The sequence below is a fragment of the Dipodomys merriami genome, unplaced genomic scaffold, assembly GCF_024711535.1.
Source record: "Dipodomys merriami isolate MVZ:Mamm:240054 unplaced genomic scaffold, mDipMer1.0.p SCAF_7, whole genome shotgun sequence".
Taxonomy (NCBI): domain Eukaryota; kingdom Metazoa; phylum Chordata; class Mammalia; order Rodentia; family Heteromyidae; genus Dipodomys; species Dipodomys merriami.
Window position 1 is genome coordinate 71,528,722 of NW_027206290.1, and position 21,965 is coordinate 71,550,686.

The window sequence follows — 21,965 nt, forward strand, 5'->3', positions numbered from 1 at the left end:
CAGTGGAGAGGCCTGCAGTGAGGAAGAAGGGAAGAAAAGGAAAAGCCTTCCCCTTTGGAGCTTTGGAGGTGGGAGGTTTGGAGGTTTGCGGACTAATTGGTGGTTTGCAGACCAGCAAATAAAGGTCAGGGCTGCCTACTGGAGGCTTGGAGGTTTGGTGGTTGAGGCTGCCCTTGTTTCTGGGTATTTAGCCCAGGACAAGGTAGTCGCAGGGTGCCTCGATGGATTGTCTCACTCTTTTGAGGTCATAAGTCCTTCTTTGCAAGCCTCCAGAGGGGCTCCAAATGGGTATTAAAGCCCGACCAATTCCTCTCAGAGTACGCATGGGCTATTACAGAGGAGAGGGCTCTGCAGAGATGCCTAACCCTGCCCCAAATCGGGGTTTACTGTTTCTTCAGCGAACTTCGACTCTACGCCCCTCTTGACCTCAATCTGGATCAAGGGTCACCTCGACCCAGGATTTTCCAGACCCAGCTCAGACCGCACTGGTGTTGAACGCCTCTTCCAACGGGGAGGAGCAGCATTTTTTCAACACAGCGGGAGTTGGGAATTTTCCATAACTTAAATGTTGCTTTGCTTCTCGCCTTTGGACAATGGAGAGCCAACTCCTTGCCCGCCAGCCCGGGGAGACTAAGATCCGCCGTCTTTCCCGCCCCACGTCCAGCGCCTGCTCCTGATAGGCTGTCCACGCTGCTCGTTTCGACAGGACGCTGTGCGCAGACGCAAGCGGGCACGGAACTGGAGTTAGTGTTGGCTCCGCGGCGGTGTAGCATCCGTCCAAGATGGTGAGTATCTGTTCGGCGCTGGTGGCTAGCGGATACCTGCCACCTCGAGACAAGTGAGCGGTCTTCCTTGGGAGGTCTCCGAACGGCCGGCGAGTGATGCGTGGGGCTGGGCGGGGATGCGACCGGACTGGAGAGCGGAACCCGGGAGCTGCGGGCCTCTCCATCCAGGCTGAGGCGGGGCCGCCGGATGTTGCTGCTCCTTCACCGGAAGCAGGTCCGTGCGGCCAGGGTTCCGACCCTCCCGGCCGAGTGTGTCGGTCTTTGGCCGACTCCCGCCTGTGCGGGTAGCATTTCCTACACACTCGGGGCGGGGCACTGCCGAACGCCCTTTGGGTGTTGTTTCTCCTCCTCACAGCGCTGTGAGGTTGGTAGGGCCTTAACGCGTGGGGTAAAGCCAAGCCTTGCCTCAGGAATGGCGGTGACCGGACGTCTGGCGGACCCAGGCGCGCCGCTGAGCCCAGGCCTGCCTTCCGCCTGGCCGGCCGCAGTCGTGGGCGCTCTCGTGCTTGTCATCCTCCCTGGCCGCCACAGGATAGAAAAGGCCTTTTACAGCCGGGCGCTGGTGGCTCACGCCTGTAATCCTAGCTACTCAGGAGGCTGAGATCTGAGGATCTCGGTTCAAAGCCAGCCCGGGCAGGAGAGACCTTGAGACTCCTATCTCCAATAAACCACCAGAAAACTGGAAGTGGCGCTGTAGCTCAAGTGGTAGAGCACTCGCCTTGAGCTGAAGAGCTGAGGGACAGTGCCCAGGCCCAGAGTTCAAGCCCCACGACCGACAAAAAAAAAAAAAAAAGAAAAAAAAAAGAAAAGGCCTTTTACATGGTAAACCGTGGGAATACCTTGCATTTTCTAAAGTCCCATTTGGAATGCAGAGGCTGTCGTTGAAACTGATGAGAAATAAAGAATGCTCACCAGTCAGCGGGTCACTGCTAGCCTGATTTTCATTCAGTTTAACTATGACTGGATCTGCAGTCGTGGGTTCTGCGTTTGGCACAATTCCACCACAAAGCCTCCATTTTGTGAAAAATAATGCTTCAGATATTTGTAACTTCATCCTTCACATCACTGTTTGAACAGTAATATATGTGTATATATGGAAATAATTAGAAAAAAATGTAAATGTAAGTGAACACCCCAACCCTAGGTTCAGAATCCATCAGAAACAACCAATGCTAGTTTGTTGTATAGTGACACAAGCTTCCCTTCTCTTCTAATACACAGAGGATCGTTTTCTGCATTCTGTACTGTCGTGTTCTGGGTTTATACTCAAAATCAATACCTATTTAGATACAAATTGTAAAAAACCCAAGCATCGGTTGGGAAGGTGGCTCAGTGGTAGAGCGCTTGCCTTGCATGCATGAGGCCCTGGGTTCGATTCCTCAGCACCACCTAAGCAAAAAGAAAAAAGCCGGAAGTGGCGCTGTGGCTCAAGTGGTAGAGCGCTAGTCTTGAGCTGAAGAGCTGAGGGACAGCACCTAGGCCCAGAGTTCAGGCCCCATGACCAAACCCATGACGGGACCCAAAAAAAAAACAAAAACAAAAAAACAACCAAAAAAAAAAAGCCAAGCATCATTGTGTTATATAATATAGAAAGTGTACATAGTCCCTTTGTTACTGTGTTGTGGTCAATACTTCTGGTAGTTGGTTGTCTTTCCAGTTTTGTTTAGTATATAAACATGCATACACACACATATTTATGTTGTCCATTGCATGAGAATGGAATATGCTTAAACATGGTAAGTTTAAGCTGTATGTAAAATATACTTCATTCTGCCGTTTGTTTTGTTCACTCATTATAAAATATTTTACAAAACCCTAGGTTTGACCCCAGTCCCATTAAAAAATAGATAATTTTCATGTCCATGTACACAATCCTACTTCATTTTAAAGCTGTATAGTTCTTATTTCCGCATACACATTAGGTGGTAGCTTACAGTTTTCACTCCAGACAGTGTTGTAGTAACTTACTGTTTGTTTGATTTTTAAATAATTCTGATAACAGAATAGAGTCTACTTTGTTGGAAACTGCCTAGCTAGAACAACAGTAAATCTTCCATAATTCTCAGCAAGTTACACGCCACACAGAGCTCTTCTTTGTATGTTCTCCTTTCTCTTTGTCCACATGTACATGTTTTCAAGATGTGCATGCTAGTTTTTCATTTTTGCTTAATGTCCAAAAACATTTAACCTTATTGCTGCATCATCTTTGTATTTTTAGTGACTACATACTATTTAGGTAAATATTGTTCTATAAGTTGTAAAACAATTTCCCTAGTGTACATATGGCTTCCAGTTCTTAATTAGTAGTCATAATGCTGTGGTGATGCTACTCTGTGTATGGTTTGTTTTGGTGTGTGTGTGTGTGTGTGTGTGTGTGTTAGGTTAGAATACTCAGGAAAAGAATTTCTGAGGCAAATGGATCAATACTTTCATGGTCTTTACAATAAATTGTATGGCTTTTCCAGAAAGGCATATTGAGTCCTGTAATTTACAAAAGTCCTGACTTTACAAAAGAATTTCAGCATTGTCAGGGTTTTCTATTTCCTTCTTTATAAGGAATGACTCTTTTTTTCTTTTTTTTTTTTTTGTCGGTCATGGGGCTTGAACTCTGGGCTTGGGCGTTGTCCTTGTGCTCTTCAGCTCAAGGTGAGTGCTCTACCACTTGAGCCACTTCTGGTTTTCTAGTGGTTTGTGGAGATAAGAGTCCCATAGACGGGGCTGGGAAGGTGGCTCAGTGGTAGAGCACTTGCCTTGCATGCTCGAGGCCCTGGGTTCGACTCCTCAGCACCACATAAGAAAAAAGCCGGAAGTGGCACTGTGGCTCAAGTGGTAGAGCGCTAGCCTTGAGCTGAAGAGCTGAGGACAGTGCCCAGGCCCAGAGTTCAGGCCCCATGACCGGACCCCTCCCCCCCCCCCCAAAAAAAAAGAGTCCTACAGACTTGGGGCTGGGAAGGTGCGCAAGTGGTAGAGTACTTGCCTTGCATGCATGAAGCCCTAGGTTCGATTCCTCAGCACCACATAAGCAAAAAGAAAAAAAGCCAAAAGTGGCGCTGTGGCTCAACTGGTAGAGCGCTAGCCTTGGGCTGAAGAGCTGAGGGACAGCACCCAGGCACAGAGTTCAGGCCCCACAACCGGATCCCCCCCCCCCCCAAAAAAAAAAGAGTCTCACAGACTTTCCTACTGGCTTTGAACCACAATCCTCAGATCTCAGCCTCCTGAGTAGCTAGGATTATAGGTGTGAACCACGGGCACCCGGCCATGACTCTTTCTGTGTGTTTGAAATTTAGGTGTATATTCTACTTTCTATTGGATTCTTGGTGTTTTTCTGAATAATTTTATGTGATGTTTTTGGAATTATTCATTGATGCAACTGTTCTCCTCTGTGAGACCTTATTGCTTACAGAGATTAACTGTGACATTGGTCACAGTTTCCTATGAATCCTTTACTTCAAATGCTTATCCCTCCTGTGCTGAATCAATAAAAAGCCCTGGAATGTTACTGCTGCTTATATTTCCATCTGAAAGCCCCACGGACCTATAGTAGAGAGGGACTTTGTCTCCTTTCCCCATTGCCTGAGTACGTTTCTTTCTCATCATTTAACTTAGCTTGAAGATAACATTCTCAAGTGTTCCTGAGCACACTATCCAGAGAAGCATCTTTTACCCTTCAGCTTATCTCTTGCCCTGTAAGAATCTTTTTGAATTTATTGCTGAAAGCTGGTGGGCTCATGCCTATAATCCTAACTACTCAGAAAGCTGAGATCTGAGGATCATGGTTCGAATCCAGTCTGGGCAGAAAAATCTGTGAGACTTTTTTTGGGGGGGTCTGGTCATGGGGCATGAACTCTGGGCCTGGGCGCTGTCCCTCCAACTCTTGAGCTCAAGGCTAGCGCTCTACCACTTGAGCCACAGCACCACTTCCGGCTTTTTTCTTTTTGCTTATGTGGTGCTGAGGAATCGAACCCAGGGCCTCAGGCATGCGAGGCAAGCGCTCTACCACTGAGCCACCTTCCCAGCCCCATGTGAGACTCTTATCTCCAGTTAACCACCTAAGAAACAAAAGTCGAGCTGTGGTTCAGAGTGGTAGCACTAGCCTTGACCAAAAAAATAAAATCCCAAAGACAGTGCCTAGGCCCTGAGCTCAAGCCCCAAGACCAAACCCCCCCCCAAAAAAAAAAAATTCCACTGAGCTCTCTAAGGGCAGGCACTTTATTAACTGTTGTCACTGGTATTCAGCATTTGGTTTCCCCATCTAGTCTGAAACACCTGAATTCTGGACTTAAACTTCGCCTTCGTAGTGCTGGGACCACAGGCACGTGGTCCTGTGCTTCCTTTTAGCTTGTACTTTGACCTTTATATGCTTTTGGTCAGAACCCTTCTTTGTAAACCTAAGTTTCCTTATCTGTAAAGTAGAGATAATCCTAATCATGGAAGGTGAATGAGAGGTTCAGATGGTAGTATAAAGCCCATGTAAGTACTCAATACATGAATATCTATGTACATATATATATATATATATATATATATATATATATACATACATAAACACATACACACACCTTTGTGTCCTGTTTCTGATAAGTGTTTGCTTTTTTTTTTTTTTTTTTTTTGGTCAGCCGTGGGGCTTGAACTCTGGGCCTGGGCGCTGTCCTTCAGCTCTTCAGCTCAAGGCAAGCAAGTGTTTGCTTTTTAAACAGATCTCAGTGGCTGGGTTTTTTTTTTTTTTTTTTTTTACTTTATTAAAATACTGAGTTTATTTCCCATGTGTATTTTGTACCCTACCATTTTCACATCTGACCATCACTTCTGCTAGGTCCACCATAGCATTCCACACATACTTAAGTCCAAGCACAGGGTGAAGCTCTGTCTTTAAAAACTAAACAGGCATTTTGGACAATAGGTTCTTGGCAGCGGAGCCTGAACAACATTTATCAAACACAGTAGGGAGAGTTCTCACTTAGCATTATAAAAAGGACAGCCAGATATCAACTCTTACAGAAATGAAATGAGATGGAAAATTTCAACAAACTGTTAAAACTACTTTCTTAAAGAGATTTCCTCCATTGCCAGAGATCTTGAATAGCCTCCTGGTCAGCCATCCATAAGCAATTCTTCACGTAATTGAACTTGGCTTCCACTTTGGGGAGAGAACCACCTTTTTCTATACTTGCTTGCATTTTTGCTTTAATGTCTTCTACCGAATTAGGTCCTTTTGGTGTTTTAGAAGTTTTTTCCTGTTTTTTGAAGGATTCTTGACCTTTTGATCTTGGTGTCACTGGTTTTGAATCTTCCGTTCTGGTTTAATTTTTGTGCATTTTTGGCTGGCGTATCATGTATAGATTTCTTCACTGGAACTTTTTCTTCTACTTCCTCATCATCAAAATCATCATCATCATCATCCTCATCTTCCTCAGCAAGTTTTACTTTTTTCTATGGAACCTTGCTACCACCTTCAGGGGCAGACTGCTTTCCAGACATGCTCAACAGTTTTACATCCTTGTCTTTTTCATCTTCTGACTCTGCATCCTCCTCCACAGCAACTAAGTGCTGTCCACTGATGTGCACAGGCCCCGAACCACACTTTAGCCTGAGGACCACAGGCGGTGTGATTTCAAAGCCCCCAAAGGACACCGGTGTGTTGGCTGTACAGACATTTTCAAAGTTGTCAGAGTAACTTTAATTGGACTTCCCTCATAATTCATTGCCTCTGCTTCAATGATATGCAATTCATCTTTTGCACCAGCCCCTAAACTAACCGTTCTTAGTGACAACTGTTGCTCGTTTTCATCATTATCCACCTTAAAGTGATCATCTTTGTCAGCCTTCAGTTCGCAACCAAATAGGTAGTTCTGGGGCCGCAGCGGGCTCATGTCCATATCCATGGAGTCCTCCATGGGTGGTGCATGGTGAGGGCAGGCGGCTGAGGGGAGACACAGGACAGAATCACACCCGAGTGGCTGATTCTTTAGTGGCTGTTAGTACCAAGGATTGAATTCAGGACTTTGTGCTTACTAAGCAAGCAGTCTACCAACTTGAGCATGTACTTTTTCAGTGGCTAGTTTTCATTAAACTTAGGGTCTCCTAAACTTTAGCTTTTTTTTCTTCTGGTACTCTTTTGTTTGTTTGTTTGGTTTTTGGGTCCGGTCATGGGGCCTGAACTCTGGGCTTGGGCGCTGTCCCTCAGCTCTTCAGCTCAAGGCTAGTGCTCTACCACTTGAGCCACAGCGTCACTTCCGGCTTTTTTCTTTTTGCTTATGTGGTGCTGAGGAATCGAACCCAGGGCCTCATGCATGCAAGGCAAGCGCTCTACCACTGAGCCACCTTCCCAACCCTCTTCTGGTACTTTTTTTTTGGGGGGGGGGGTCCCGTCATGGGGCCTGAACTCTGGGCCTGGGCGCTATCCCTCAGCTCTTCAGCTCAAGGCTAGCACTCTACCACTTGAGCCACAGTGCCACTTCCGGCTTTTTTCTTTTTGCTTATGTGGTGCTGAGGAATCAAACCCAGGGCCTCTGGCATGCAAGGCATGCGCTCTACCACTGAGCCACCTTCCCAGCCCCTCTTCTGGTACTCTTAAGACTATGTACTTAAAAGGATCAGCCCATGCGGGCAGAGCAGATCAAATCAAGTGATGACTTGTGCTTTTACCTGGGAAGATACGTGTAAGCATCAGGATGTCGTGGTGAGGAGTGTCAGGAGCTGATATCCATAAAGGCCAACTCTTGCTGCATGCACACAGCCTTCTGGAAATCCTGCCCGGTAAGCTGGAGGCCCTGAGTTCAAAATCCTAGTACCACTGAGGGTGTGGAGGACCTTCCTTCCTTCCTTAGTTCCTTCCTTCCTTCCTTCCAGTCCTGGGGCTTGGACCCAGCCTGGGCGCTGTCCCTGAGCTTCTTTTGCTCAAGGCTAGCACTCTACCACTTGAGCCACAGCACCACTTCCAGCTTTTTCTGTTTATATGATACTGAGGAAAGGACCTCAGGGCTTCATGCATGCTAGGCAAACACTCTACCACTAAGCCACATTCCCAGCACCCTGAGGACCCTTTTTGTTGTTATTGTTTGTGGGGCTTGAACTCTGGGCCTGGGTGCTGTCTCTCAGCTCTTTAGCTCAAGGCATATGCTCTACCACTTGAGCCACAGAGTCACTTCTGGCTTTTTCTGTTTGTGTGTGCTAAGGAATCGAACCCAGAGTCTCATACATGGGAGGCAAGTACTCTACCACTGAGCCACCTTCCCAGCTCCTGGAGGACCTTTTAATAGAGACAATATAACAGAACAAAAAGGGCTATTTTGAGGGTGAAAAGGAAAAGGATGGAAAGGGAAGAAGGAGAAGAAAGAGGTAGAGGAGAGAAAGGAAGGAAGAAGGAAGGAGTATCTATAATTTTTCATAGCCTTCTTGTCATGCATTTGCAATCACCAAGCATTTTGCTGTTTCAATTGGCATCATATCACAGAACTTTCATGGTAGTATCATAATCTGCCATCATTAATATGTGTAATACATTTCTATGAGTGAATATTGGCATTATCTTTAGTTGTTGGGCATTTAAAATTCTTTTTGCTTTTTGCTATTGTAGATATTACTGCAGCAGACATTTTACTGTGATCTTTTTCTTTTTTTGGGGGGGGCTCCGGTCGTGGGGCATGAACTCTGGGCCTGGGCGCTGTCCCTCAGCTCTTCAGCTCAAGGCTAGCACTCTACCACTTGAGCCACAGTGCCACTTCCGGCTTTTTTCTTTTTGCTTATGTGGTGCTGAGGAATCGAACCCAGGGCCTTGAGCATGCAAGGCAAGCACTCTACTACTTTAGCCACAGTACCACTTCTGGCTTTTTCTGTGTATGTGGTACGAGGAATCAGGGCTTCATATATGCTAGGCAAGTACTCTAGTTACTTTCTTAAAAGGAATGTCTGGAGGGTAACAAGTCAGAATGTACACTATTGATCTATCATACTTATCTCTTGACTCCCAAATAGCACCTGGCACATAGTAAACTCAGTGAAGATCTATTGCATGACAGGATCTCCAGCATGCATGACCCACAGCTTCCACAGAGCCAGTCCTGTCTTTTTATCCAGGCTTCAGATGTTGAGCTGCTTATTGTTTTGTAGGAGGTTCTTATGTGCCCTTCCCTACAACCTTTGAGAGTATTCTTACATCACTAGAGAGTGGGTGGCAGTGTCAATCTTGTGCTTTCCAGAAAAACAACAATTCATTGTGCTATCTCCAGCAGTTATTTAGGAGCCTCCACACATACATACTCTAGTTGGCCCCTGGTCTTTCGGTAAATGGAGCCTCTGTTTCCATGACTATCCACCTCTGATTGTGGGTAGTCTAGAAGGACCTTCTGAAAACAAGCACACTTCAAAGAATGGGTCCAGCCACCAGAACAGTTGGGCCTAGGTTTGTTGAACAGTTGTTTATCAAGTTCCTATGCTGCAGACCATTTTAAGGATTCTATATAGTTAGACAAGTGCCTGACTCATGTCCCAGAAAGATATAGCCAAGGTCTTAGAGGTAAGTAAGACGCCATCCACTCTGTTGGGAAACCATAAAGGCTTTTAAAATAGGTGATGTCTTAGGTCAAGTGTGGTAGCACGCAGCTACAATCCTAGCTACTCAAGAGGCAGACATCAGGAGGATCATAGTTCAAGACCCACCTGGGGAAAAAATGAACAAGCGTCCATCTCAACAAACAAGCCAGGCATGGTAGTACATAACTATAATCCCAGATACCCAGGAAATGGAGGTAAGAGGATCACAGTCTGAGGCCAATCTGGACAAAAGCACAAGATCCTATCTGAAAAACAGTTAAGGTCAAAAGGTCTGGGGAATAACTCAAGTGTAAAGAACATCTACCAGACAAGCATAAGGCTCTGAGTTTGAACCCCAGGATCCCCTCCCCCCCCCCCCAAAAAAAAGGCAATAGGTAGTGTAGAGGACTTTGGGACTTCAGCACAGAAGAAACCTCATAGGATAAAAAGGACAGGAGGTATGAGCAGGGAGATGGAGAATGGAAGGGAAGGTGTGAGAGGAGTTACAGTTTAGAGGGCCTTGAATGACAGGGTGAGAAACCAAACATCATGGATGCCTTAGTTGACAAACCCATGTGCTGAAATGCCTCACCCTGACTGGCTAATCAGGATTAATGGGCCCCTTCCTGTGCACACCTCCCGTGACTGTGTGTCATGTGTCACACTGTCCCAGATGTTGCCTTATTATGTCATCTTCATGGAGTCATTTTCTTTCAAATGTTTTCAGGTAAGTTATCTGGGCCACAAATGATACAGTATCTCCTTCCTGTTAGAAATCGTTAGAACATAAAACCTGTTGGAATTTTTTTTTTTTCTGTCAGTCATGGTGCTTGAACTCTGGGCATGGGCACTGTCCCTCAGCTCTTCAGCTCAAGGCAAGTATGCTATCACTTGAGCCACAGTGCCACTTCCTATTTTCTGGTGGTTAATTGGAGATAAAAGTCTCATGAACTTTCCTGCCCGGCTGGCTTTGAACCGTGATCTTCAGATCTCAGCCTCCTGAGTAACGCGTGGCTCCCGGTTGGAATTGTTTTAAGAGGAGGGAGTAGGATGGAAGAGTCACAAAGGGGTTGCAGTGGATTTGGTGGATACATTGTACACTTGTGCAAAGCTTTTGCAATGAAATCCCCTTATGCAATGAAATCCTGTTGGTTTTGACTTTTAAAAAATGAGAATGCCACCTCCCAACTGTATGTGACAGGAGAGTCACATTCTCCAAAGAATGTCTTTATATTCTGCTCCCAAAAAACTGAAGGATATGGGACTAATTACATGTGATGGGCCAAGGGCCGGGAGCAGCCTGCCTCATGCAGTGCTATTAACTACTGCTGTCTGAGGTACAGCGGTGGCCTCTGGACCCCGCAGCTCAGATGACCTCACAGCGCAGGCCTGAGAGGCTTTGTGGCATGCCAACCAAGTGCCTGATGTTACTGTTTGTTAGTGGGAGATACATTTGCCTGGGTTCAAGCTTGCCTGCCTGGCATCTCCTAATCTTGGTCTCTTTCTGACAGGCAGAGGTGGAAGAGACACTGAAGCGACTTCAGAGCCAGAAGGGAGTGCAGGGCATCATCGTGGTGAATACAGAAGGTACAGCCTCCCTCCAGCCGTGACTCCCACCCAGGCAGGGCCCCATCGGTAGCCACACACTCACACACTGCTTAAACTTGTGCTTGGCCATCATGTGGTTAATATCATTTTAAATTTCCTAACATCATCTTTTTAACATTCCCAATGTTCTGACACTATAATTGCATGCTAGGCAAGCATTCTATCACTAAACTACCTTCCCAGCCTTTACAAAGCATTCTTTTTGTTTTGTCTTGTTTTGTTTTTTGTGGGTCATGGAGCTTGAACTCTGGGCCTGGGCGCTGTCCCTCAGCTCTTCAGCTCAAGGCTAGTGCTCTACCACTTGAGCCACAGCACCACTTCCAGTTTTCTGGTGGTTAATTGGATATAAGTACCTCACTGACTTTCCTGCCCTGGCTGGCTTTGGACCGTGATCCTCAGATCTCATCCTCCTGAGTAGCTGGGCTTACAGGCATGAGCCACCAGCACCCAGCCCACAGTGGCATTTCATACAGATGAAATGAGGGAGTCTGAGAAGGTTAACTCACTTGCCTAAGGCCTCACAGCACTGATGGGGCAGAGCTAAGCCGGGGCCATCAGATTCTGAATCCTACTCCATCATCACTCCCATTATGGACTGAGGATAGCAGGAGACACTGTTCCTACCACCTCCTTAGGAGTAGCCTCACGGGACTTTGGTGTGACGGTGGCCATGCAGGTCCCAGTAGCAGCTCAGCCGTCCTTTACAGATACCACTACAGCCTTTGCCAGTGACTCTCAGAAGAATCTCTCAGTTCTGCCTCTTTTACCACCATATCCTCTTCTGCACCTGCTTGTGTTTCTGGTGCCTAAGAAATCAAGTTGTAAGGTTGTACTTGTTTCTTGCCACCTGTTGGTTGGACTGAGGATGAGTGTCTGAATAATCTCTGGGCTGGTTACTTGTGAACCAAATTAGCAGGGTCCTACCCCAAAGTCTGGCCCCTTGTATGTGAGGAGTCATTCACACCACATACTTGAGAAGTGAGTATCAGTTGGTGAGTTCTTCAGTCCTGTGGATGGAGCCTTCTGCTAAGTGACAACTAAATGCAGGCACCCAATAACCTCATTGTGACCTGAAGTGGCCACTTGATCGTGATTGAGCCACATTCCTCACCTCTTTGACAGTAGGTGCCATCCAGTGAGTGGTTTGTTTATTATTTATTAGCCTTTGTTTTTAATTAGTTTACATTAGATAGACAGAAAGGGATTTCATTGCTTCATTTCCACACATGTGAATGCTGTCCGTTTAATTGTTTGATCCTCAAGGAAAAAAAAAAGACTTGGTAGACAATAATAATAATTGCCCAAATTATACTCAGTCTAACTTATAAATTTCTGACTTTAAAGAGAATGGATTGACCATTTTTTATTTTGTTTTATTTTGTTTTGGTGCTGGGAATTGAATGCAGGGTCTTACACAAGGTAAGCACATTTTATCACTGAGCTGCAGCCCCAAGCCCATAATTAGCTCTTTGAAAGCGATGACAGTGCTTCTACAAAGGGTGTGCACAGGTGTAGACTCATGCTGCAATTTGGGAGGCACCATCATGTGCACAGGCATGTTTACAACTGGGCCCTAAGCTTACCTGGTAATAATACCTATGGGTTGGGGCTGGGAAGGTGGCTCAGTGGTAGAGTGCTTGCCTTGCATGCATGAGGCCATGGGTTTGATTCCTCAGCACCACATAAGCAAAAAAGACCAGAAGTGGTGCTGTGGCTCAAGTGGTAGAGTGCTCACCTTAAGCTGAAGAGCTGAGGGACAGTGCCCAGGCCGAGTTCAGGCCCCACAACCAACCAAAAAGAAAAAAAAAAAGCTATTGGTTAAGCTGGTTCCTAGTGGCTCACACCTGTAATTCTAGCTACTCAGGAGGTCGAGATCTAAGGATCATTGTTCAAAGTCATCCCAGGCAGGAAAAAGTTCGTGAGACTTTTATCTCCAATTAACCACCAGAAAACCAGAAGTGGCACTCTGGCTCAAAATGGTAGAGTGGTAGTCTTGAGCAGAAAAGCTTAGAGATAGCACCCAGGCCCTGCATTCAAGCCCCACAACCAACCAAAAATAAAAAAGCCAGGCTGGGGCTGGGAAGGTGGCTCAGTGGTAGAGTGCTTGCCTAGAGTTAGGGCTGTGGGGTCAGGATCTTGACAGAAAGAGGCCCCCATGTCCTACTCAGTTTCTATCTGCTGTTCCCTCAGGCATTCCTATCAAGAGCACCATGGACAATCCCACCACTACACAGTACGCCAACCTCATGCATAACTTCATCTTGAAGGCTCGAAGCACTGTGCGTGAAATTGACCCCCAAAATGACCTGACCTTCCTTCGAATTCGTTCCAAGAAAAATGAAATTATGGTTGCACCAGGTACGATTTACTTCACCTCCCCACATAGGAGCAGGCTCAGCAAATTCTGTGGCCCATCTGGAAGCCCTGGCAGAAAAGGCTTGAGGTGTGGAGACAGTGTCTTCCTGCCTAGCCACCTTCAACTGGTGTCTCCCAACAGATCCTCCTAATGATTGTAGACCTCACTAGGGAATCATAGACTAATGGGGAAGAAAGACAGGCAGCATAATGCAGATCAGCCATCTTCGTATGGGAGATTCCAAAAGCATTTGGAATACAGGGGGGGCACAATAAGGTCTGCCTGGAGCCATTGGCAAAGGCTTCCCAGATGTAGAAATGTTAGAGCTGAATCTTGAAAATCATCAAAGAATGGATGTAGTGGGTTTTGGGGAGGTAGCTGGCGGGGGCGGGAGGGGGGGCTGCAAAAGCTTTTTTTTTTTTTGGTCAGTTGTGGGGCCTGAACTCTGGGTCTTCAGCCCAAGGCTGGTGTTCTACCACTAGAGCCACACTACCACTTCGAACTTTTTCTGCTTATGTGGTGCTGAGGAACAGAACTCAGGGCCTCATGCCTGCAAGGCAAACACTCTACCACCTTCCCAGCCACCTTCCCAGCCCACAGAAGCTTTTGTTTTGGGGCTGGGAAGGTGGCTCAGTGGTAGAGTACTTGCCTTGCATGCATGAGGCCCTGGGTTCTATTCCTCAGCACCACATAAGCAAAAAAAGCTGGAAGTGGCGCTTTGGCTCAAGTGGTAGAGCACTAGCCTTGAGCTGAAGAGCTGAGGGACAGTGCTCAGGCCCAGAGTTCAGGCCCCATGACTGACAAAAAAAAAAAAAAAGCTTTTGTTTTTTGAACTCTGGGCCTGGGCACTGTCCCTCAGCTCTTCAAGGCTAGTGCTCTATCACTTGAGCCACAGAACCACTTCCAGTTTTCTCATGGTTTATTGGAGATAAGAGTCTCACAGACTTTCCTGCCCAGGCTGGCTTTGAACTGCAATCCTCAGATCTCATCCTCCTAGGATGAGTTAGGATTACAGGTGTGAGTCACCGGCACCCGGCTCAGAATAGCTTTTATAAAACAAAAAGCTGGGCTGGGAAGGTGGCTCAGTGGTAAAGTGCTTGCCTTGTATGCATGAGGCCTTGGGTTCGATTCCTCAGCACACATAAACAGAAAAAGCCAGAAGTGGTGCTATGGCTCAAGTGGTAGAGCGCTAACCTTGAGCTGAAGGACAGCACCCAGGCCCACAGTTCAGGCTCCATGACCGACTCCTCTCCCCCCCCCCCTCAAAAAAAATATCTTTTGCCAGGCACCTGGCTTATTTCTATTTTTAATAGTAATTTTTTTATGTGTATAAGTTGCTTAGCCACAAAACTACTAGTCACCTAATTTGTATTCTCAGTTGCAATAGAATATCATTATGAGAAGAACCAAGCTTTATACTTGAGTCTGAGAAGCCACAAAGCAGACAAGGCCAAGTCTGCCATTTCTCTTCCGCTCAACTGGTGCAGCTCCCCCCTACCACCTGCCCCAGCCCACTCGGTATAAGTACTTGCCTTAGCTCAGGCAAGGACTTGAACTCTGGGCTTTAGTGTTCTCCTTAGTAAAATGGGAAAATGCTGTTATTGCCGCAGTGTGATTCTGGGACCATTGAGGTGCTACGTGAGAAGTGGTGGCCCAGGCGTGGCACATGGAAGCCTTGGTAAATGGCCACAGTGTGATTATTAAGTAGGCAACGGTAGAACTCACTCTTCCTCCCCTCCTGTCTGTAAGCTGAAGGGTAGCCAGGCCTTCTTGTCTAGATGTCCAGGCAACTTTGTCCCTCTTTGACCTAGTGCCTTTTTTTGTCCAGACAGCCTGGAAAACCAACAGCTGAGCTGTGAAAGGAACTTACTTTACCCCAAGACTAGTGAGTGTGAGGTTGGAATTCTGCCTTCCACACTAAGTGGCAGTCTTCCCAGAAGCTGCAGCATCAGCATCACTGGGAACCCATTATAAATGGAAATTCTTGGGCTTCACCCAGACCCACAGACCAGTGGCTGTGGGTGGGTCAGTGGCCCTGTAGGTGACTGGAGGCCCTCCATCTTACAGAGAAACCTCTTACACCTCAATGCCCCTATCAGGAAACAGGAGTACCCGAGAAAGCTTTCTCAAACTATGCTTCAGAAGTAAAAGAGGAAGCCGGGTGCTGGTGGCTCACACCTGTAATTCTAGCTGCTCAGGAGGCTGAGATCTGAGGGTCTCGGTTCAAAGCCAGCCCAGGCAGGAAAGTCCAAGATACTCTTATCTCCAATAAACCACTCAGAAAACTGGAAATGGCACTGTGGCTGAAGTGGTAGAGCACTAGCCTTGAGCTGAAAAGCTCAGGGACAGCGCTCAGGCCCAGAGTTCAAACCCCATGACCGACCCAAAAAAAAAAAAGAAGTAAAAGAGGAGCTGGGTACCCAAGTCTCACACCTGTAATCCTAGCTACTCAGGAGACTGAGCTCTGAGGATCATGGTTCAAAGCTAACTGGGACAGAGAAAAGTCCATGAGACTTTTGTCTTCAAATAACCACCAGAAAATCAAAGTGGCACTGTGGCTCTAAGTGGTAGAGCACTAGCCTTAAACAAGCTCCAGTACTGCACCCATGATCAAGCCTCACAACCAACACACACACATACATACAATCAACAACACACACATAACAAAGGAGCCAGGCCTATGATCAAGCCTCACAACCAACAACACACACACACATACAACCAACAACACACACATACACAAAGGAGCCAGGCCTATGATCAAGCCTCACAACCAACAACACACACACACACAAAGGAGCCAGGCCTATGATCAAGCCTCACAACCAACAACACACACACACATACACACACAGGAGCCAGGCCTATGATCAAGCCTCACAACCACACAACCACACACACACATACACACAAAGGAGCCAGGCCTATGATCAAGCCTCACAACTACACAACCACACACACACACACACACACACACACACAGGAGCCAGGCCTATGATCAAGCCTCACAACCACACACACACACACACACACACACAAAGGAGCCAGGCCTATGATCAAGCCTCACAACCACACAACCACACACACACACACACACAGGAGCCAGGCCTATGATCAAGCCTCACAACCACACACACACACACACACACAAAGGAGCCAGGCCTATGATCAAGCCACACACACACACCTGTGGCTCACACCTGTAATCCTAGCTACTCAGGAGGCTGAGATCTGAGGAGCATGGTTCAAAGCCAGCCCTGGCAGGAAAGACCATGAGACTCCTATCTCCAATAAACTGGAAGTGGCGCTGTAGCTCAAGTGGTAGAGCGTTCGCCTTGAGCTGAAGAGCTGAGGGACAGCGCCCAGGCCCAGAGTTCAAGCCTATGACCGACAATAAAAAAGGAAGGAGGAAGCTTATTCATGAAGTAGCTAAGCAGTATCACAGACAACCTAGGCAGAGTACAGCAGTGAGATTCAAATGTCTGAGGTGGCAAGAAAAGCTGGCAGCTTCTGTATGCCTGCAGAACTCAAATTGGCGTTCTCATTAGGATCAGAGGCATAGATGGTCTGAGACCAAACGCCCACAAATGCTGCAGCCTCATTGCCCTCACCAGATCTCTAGTGGCAGCTTTGTTCAGCTCAAGCAAGCTCGCTTCACACTGCTAAGATGGAACTGTGTGTTGCTTAGGGCTACCCAAACCTAGTGCCAGTAAATGAACTTCACACTGCAGATGGAGCCCAGTGATAGGGCTCTACCTCCAGCGGCACCATCAATCAGTCAACAAACAAACTAATCATAGCATGATTATGGCAAAGTCAGTAAGAAGTACTTTGCTGGGCTGAGAGTGGTAGAGTGCTTGCCTAGCATGAATGAAGCTCTGAGTTAAATTCCTCAGTACCACATACACAGAAAAAGCCAGAAGTGACATTGTGGCTCAAGTGGTAGAGCGCTAGTTTTGAGCAGAAGCTGCTCAGGGAGAGTGCCCCAGGCCCTGAGTTTAAGACCCAAGACTGGCAAAAAAAAAAAAAAAAAAAAAAAGTAAATTGCTTGGACAGAAGATGACTGGTATCTTAGTAAATAAAGCTTCCTCTTCATGGAGGATCTGATTCCTGATATTTGCATCATTGGAAAAGAAGCAAATAACTTCTCTTTTCCTTCAAATTGTCTCCATGGGGTGAGGTGAAGAAAAAAGCCACCCATTTTGTAAAAGGTGGAGACCAGATCAGCAGACTTATTATTAGTAGAATAAACTGCAGTGCCTACCATGGTAGGTTTTGTTGTTACTGTTTTTTGCCAGTTCTGGGGCTTGAACTCAGGGCCTGAGCACTGTCTCTGAGCTTCTTTTGCTCAAGGCTAGGACTCTACCACTTGAGCCATAGCACCATTTTTGGCTATTTCAGTGTATGTGGTACTGAGGAATCTAACCCAGGGCTTGATGTATGTGAGGCAAGCACTCTACCACTAAGCCACATTCCCAGCCCCTAGCATTGATGTTTTTTGTTGCTGTTGTTGTTTTGTCGGTCGTGGGGCTTGAACTCTGGGCCTGGGCGCTGTCCCTCAGCTCTTCAGCTCAAGGCCAGCGCTCTATCACTTGAGCCACAGCACCACTTGTGGTTTTCTGAGTGGTTTATTACAGATGAGAGTTTCACGGAGTTTCTTGCCTGGCTTTGAGCTGTGATCCTCAGAGTAGCTACGCATGAGCCACTGGTACCCGGCAGCATTGATGCTAAGATTTTCCACTTTCTTCCCATTTTGTAGTTAGTGATTTAAGAAATTATTTGATTTCTAGTGTTGTATTTTTCTTGTTCTGTAATGTGATTTGTTTTTTCATTTTTCTCTTTTTCAGATAAGGACTATTTCCTGATTGTGATTCAGAATCCAACAGAATAGCCACTCTTGGCTCCCCATGTCATTCCTTAATTTAATGCCCTCCAAGAATTATAATGCCAATCATGTCATCTGACCAGCCCATAAAGATGACCTATGATGATCTATATCCCTCGTGAAACAATAGAGATCACTGTAGATTCCTCATAAGCCAATTCAATGACCAACGGTGGGTTGGCAGCTCCCCTCTACCTTCACCAGATGGAGGAATTCTTCTCCCCTTCCCCGCTCCAGTGACCCCAGACTTCCCAGGAGGCGCCTTCCCTTCCTGGCTTTGGAGCCTCCGTTTAGGAGAAGCCCACACCCAGCTTCCTTCTGACCTTCAGTTCACTGTTGCTCTTGGAAAAGGTTGTTTTTCTTTAACTAAAAATAACCAAGCCACTTATTCTGCTGTTGTGTCTGTAAACACAGGGGTGGGAAGGCCTCTGTGTCACCATGTGGTCTGAAAAGTAAACTCCCTCCTGCTCCTGGTGTTGTTGCTGGGCTGCATGCCTACTGTCATTGTATTGTGTCCTCAATGAAGCTTGCCCTAGTTCCCAGCCTTGTCCCACCCCTTTTATAACTTCCTACTTCCGCCTGGATTTTTCTTTTCTTTTTTTTTTTTTTTTTTTGTCAGTCATGGGTCTTGAACTCGGCTTGGACGCTGTTCTTGTGCTCTTCAGCTCAAGACCAGTGCTCTGCCACTTGAGCTACAGCGCCACTTCTGGTTTTTTTGGTGGTTTATTTGAGATAAGAGTCTCACGGACTTTTCTGCCCGGGCTGGCTTTGAACCATGATGCTCAGATCTCAGCCTCCTGAGTAGCTAGGATTACAGGTGTGAGCCACCGGCGCCCGGCTTTGCCTGGATTTTTCTATTGCACTGCTTGGAGTAAGGAGATAGTGATCTCTATTGAGCCTCCAGAAAGTACTACCGTGCCTTAAGATGCAGGATTAGGAATATGCTGGGCAGAGTGGGGTGGGGTAAGGTGAGATTGGGAGAGTTCCTGAGGCCTCAGGAAGGAAAACAAGGCTGACTCAAATAGTCCATCTTCCCCAGAACCCCTGGATGGTCCCCTTCACTTGAGGGGAGCTCCTTCCAAATGATCATCCACACTCTTGCATCCAGGCATCATTTTCTCTACTTAGAAGCCACCATTTGGCCAGGCATTCATAGCTCATGCCAGTAGTCCTGGCTACTTGAGAGGCTGAGATCAGGAGGATTGTGGGTCAAGACCATGTGAGCAAAAAAAGCACACAAGAACCCCATCTCAACCAGTAAAAAGCTGGGCATGGTGGTTCATTTTGTACTATCCCAGTTAGGAGGGAAACATAAATAGGAGGATCTCAGGCCACAAAAGCAAAACCCTATTCAAAAAATAGCAGCACAGAGGGCTAGAGATGTGGCTCAAGTGTGAAGCCCTTAGCAAGTGCAAGGCCCTCAGTTCAAACCTCAGAACCACACACAAACACACATGCATATGCTGGGTCCCAGTCATTCAATGCCCGGAACCCTGCTACTTGAGAGGGTGAGATCAGAAGGATCAAAGTTCAACACCAGTCCAGGCAGAAACACTTAGATTTTCTTCCCAAAAGTGAGCCTGGTGGCTGTGTGAGAGGGGAGGCTTAGATCAGGAGGATGGAGGTTCCTGCCCAGTCTAGGCAGAAAAGTCCGTAAGACTCCACTGCATAGAGAGAAGCTGGGCATGCTGACGTGCACCTGTGCCCAGCGGGTACCAGAAGGCTAATGGGCTTGCATTTCTGGCACACATCTGGATGGGAATTAGACCCTATCCTAAAAATATCAGGGGGTGTAGCTCCAGTGGTCAGCGCCAGCCTTGCTAGTAAGAGGCCCTAGGCTCAAACCACAAAAACAAACTACAGGTATATTTGGTTTTGATTCGATTTTGCCTGTACTAGAGCCGAGTGGGGAGTGGCCTTGGCCTTGTTCACCCCACAAAGAGAGAGGAAAAAGGAAAGTTCACAGTTCCCACACAAAAATGACAGCTGGCTCAGCTTGGCACGTGCCAAAAGCAGAGCTTGGGCTTGGCCTTCATTTCTCATAAATTTTCAAAGATGTGCCCCTCCCCTTCCCACCTTTTTGGTTTTGGGGTCCCCTCTGCCTGCTCCTTTGTTGGTCCACCTCCCTCATAGTGGGGAGGCCCATCATGGCCTTACCCCATCTGCCTTGCAGCTTCTCCACACGCTGTGGCCCCTGGCCGCAGTCCCTCTTTGTCCTGTGTCCTCTAGAGTCCCCGCTAGGACTAGGCTTTGGAGACAACAGACACAGGTGAAGCCGAGCTCACACTGATCAACCTACAAATGGGTAGTTCCTGGGTTTCTGCAAAAGGCAAGGCGAAAGGAGGTTGCCAGCTTTGTCTTCCTTCTCTGGGGTTTGAATGCGTCTTCCAGGCTAGGTAAAGGAACACGATGCTGGTCCCAAGTCTTCTGTAGCATTGATGCAACAGGACAACTCCATGTGGCTGTCCTTGAGCAGGTATAAGTGCCTACTATGTGCTGGCTCGACAGCAAGGACAGCATGACAAGCATCCTCATGAACATGACACAAACATCTGCTCAGGCCTGCCTGGCCACTCAGTCATAGTTCTGAGACTGAGGACTGCAGAGTTGCTTTTTTAAGGCTGTCATTGTTTTGCAACCTGCAGTGAGGGTGCAGAGCCGTTGAAAGGCATCCCATAGGCCGTGATTGAGTTCAGACCTGGGAGAACACTTGAGCAATGAAGAACATGAGGCAGTAGCACACACCTGTAATCTGGCTGCTCAGGAGGCTGAGATCTGAGGATCATGGTTCAAAGCCAGCCAAGGCAGAAAAGTCCATGACACTCATCTCCAATTAATGACCAGAAAATTGGAAATAGTGCTGTGGCTCAAAGTGGTAAAGCACCAGGCTTGAGCAAAAAAAGCTCAGGGACAGGGGCTGGGAAAGTGGCTCAGTGGTAGAGTGCTTGCCTTGCATGCATGAGGCCCTGGGTTCAATTCTTCAACACCACAAAAGCAAAAAAAAAAAAAAAAAAAAAAAAGCCAGAAGTGGCCCTGTGGCTCAAGAGCTGAATTGCTGAGGAACAGTGCCCAGGCCCGGAGTTCAGGCCCCACCACGGCTAACACACACACACACACACACACACACACACACACACACACACACACACACACACACACACACACACACACACACACACACACACACACACACACACACACACACACACACACACACACACACACACACACACACACACAGAGCTTAGGGCCAGCACCTAGGCCCTGAGTTCAAGCCCCACAACCAACCAAAAAAAAACAAAACAACAAAACCATGAAGGGAGGAGTTAGGGAGAGCTGTTTTACACTGCTTGCCTAGTATGTGTGAGGCCCTAGGTTTGTCCCTACCACCACAAAAAATAAACAGAATAAATTCAGCAGAAGTGTGACAATATAAAGTTGAGGAAATCTCCCAGTTTAAATATGCCTATAATCCCAGATACTCAGGAGTTGGTGATTGGGAGAATCACAGTTCCAGACCACATCAAACCAAGACAAAAAGTGTTCCCCTGCCCTCACGATCTCAACAAATAAGCCAGACATAGTGACTCACACGTGTAATCCCAGCTATATAGGAAGCATAGGAGGAAAAGCAGTCCATATAGGTCCTAGGCAGAGAAACACAAGACTTAATCTAAAGCAAAAAACTGAAGATGGGGCTCAATGGGTAGAAAACTTGCCTAGCAACTATGGAGTGTTGGGTTCAAATGCCAGCCAATAGACTTAGGAGAAAAATTGAGAGAGAAAAAATAAGGATCAG

The 21,965-nt window shown here is 47.0% G+C and overlaps 1 protein-coding gene and 1 pseudogene across 2 annotated transcripts; one reads left to right on the plus strand and one right to left on the minus strand.

The window, feature by feature from the left end:
* Positions 1-691: 691 nt before the first annotated feature.
* Positions 692-18,554, plus strand: Dynlrb1 (dynein light chain roadblock-type 1). Of its 2 annotated transcripts, none has more exons than XM_070007101.1 (4): positions 692-785; positions 10,829-10,904; positions 13,116-13,283; positions 18,129-18,554. In XM_070007101.1, exons 1-4 carry the CDS (start codon positions 783-785, stop codon positions 18,170-18,172), a joined length of 291 nt encoding a protein of 96 aa, XP_069863202.1. In that variant the 5' UTR covers positions 692-782; the 3' UTR covers positions 18,173-18,554. The 2 variants fall into 2 exon arrangements, with proteins under 2 accessions (XP_069863202.1, XP_069863201.1); XM_070007100.1 differs by lacking the exon at positions 692-785 and adding an exon at positions 867-999 and having other exon boundaries at positions 10,833-10,904.
* On the minus strand, positions 5,831-6,679 carry LOC138817330 (nucleophosmin-like; annotated as a pseudogene).
* Positions 18,555-21,965: the final 3,411 nt, after the last annotated feature.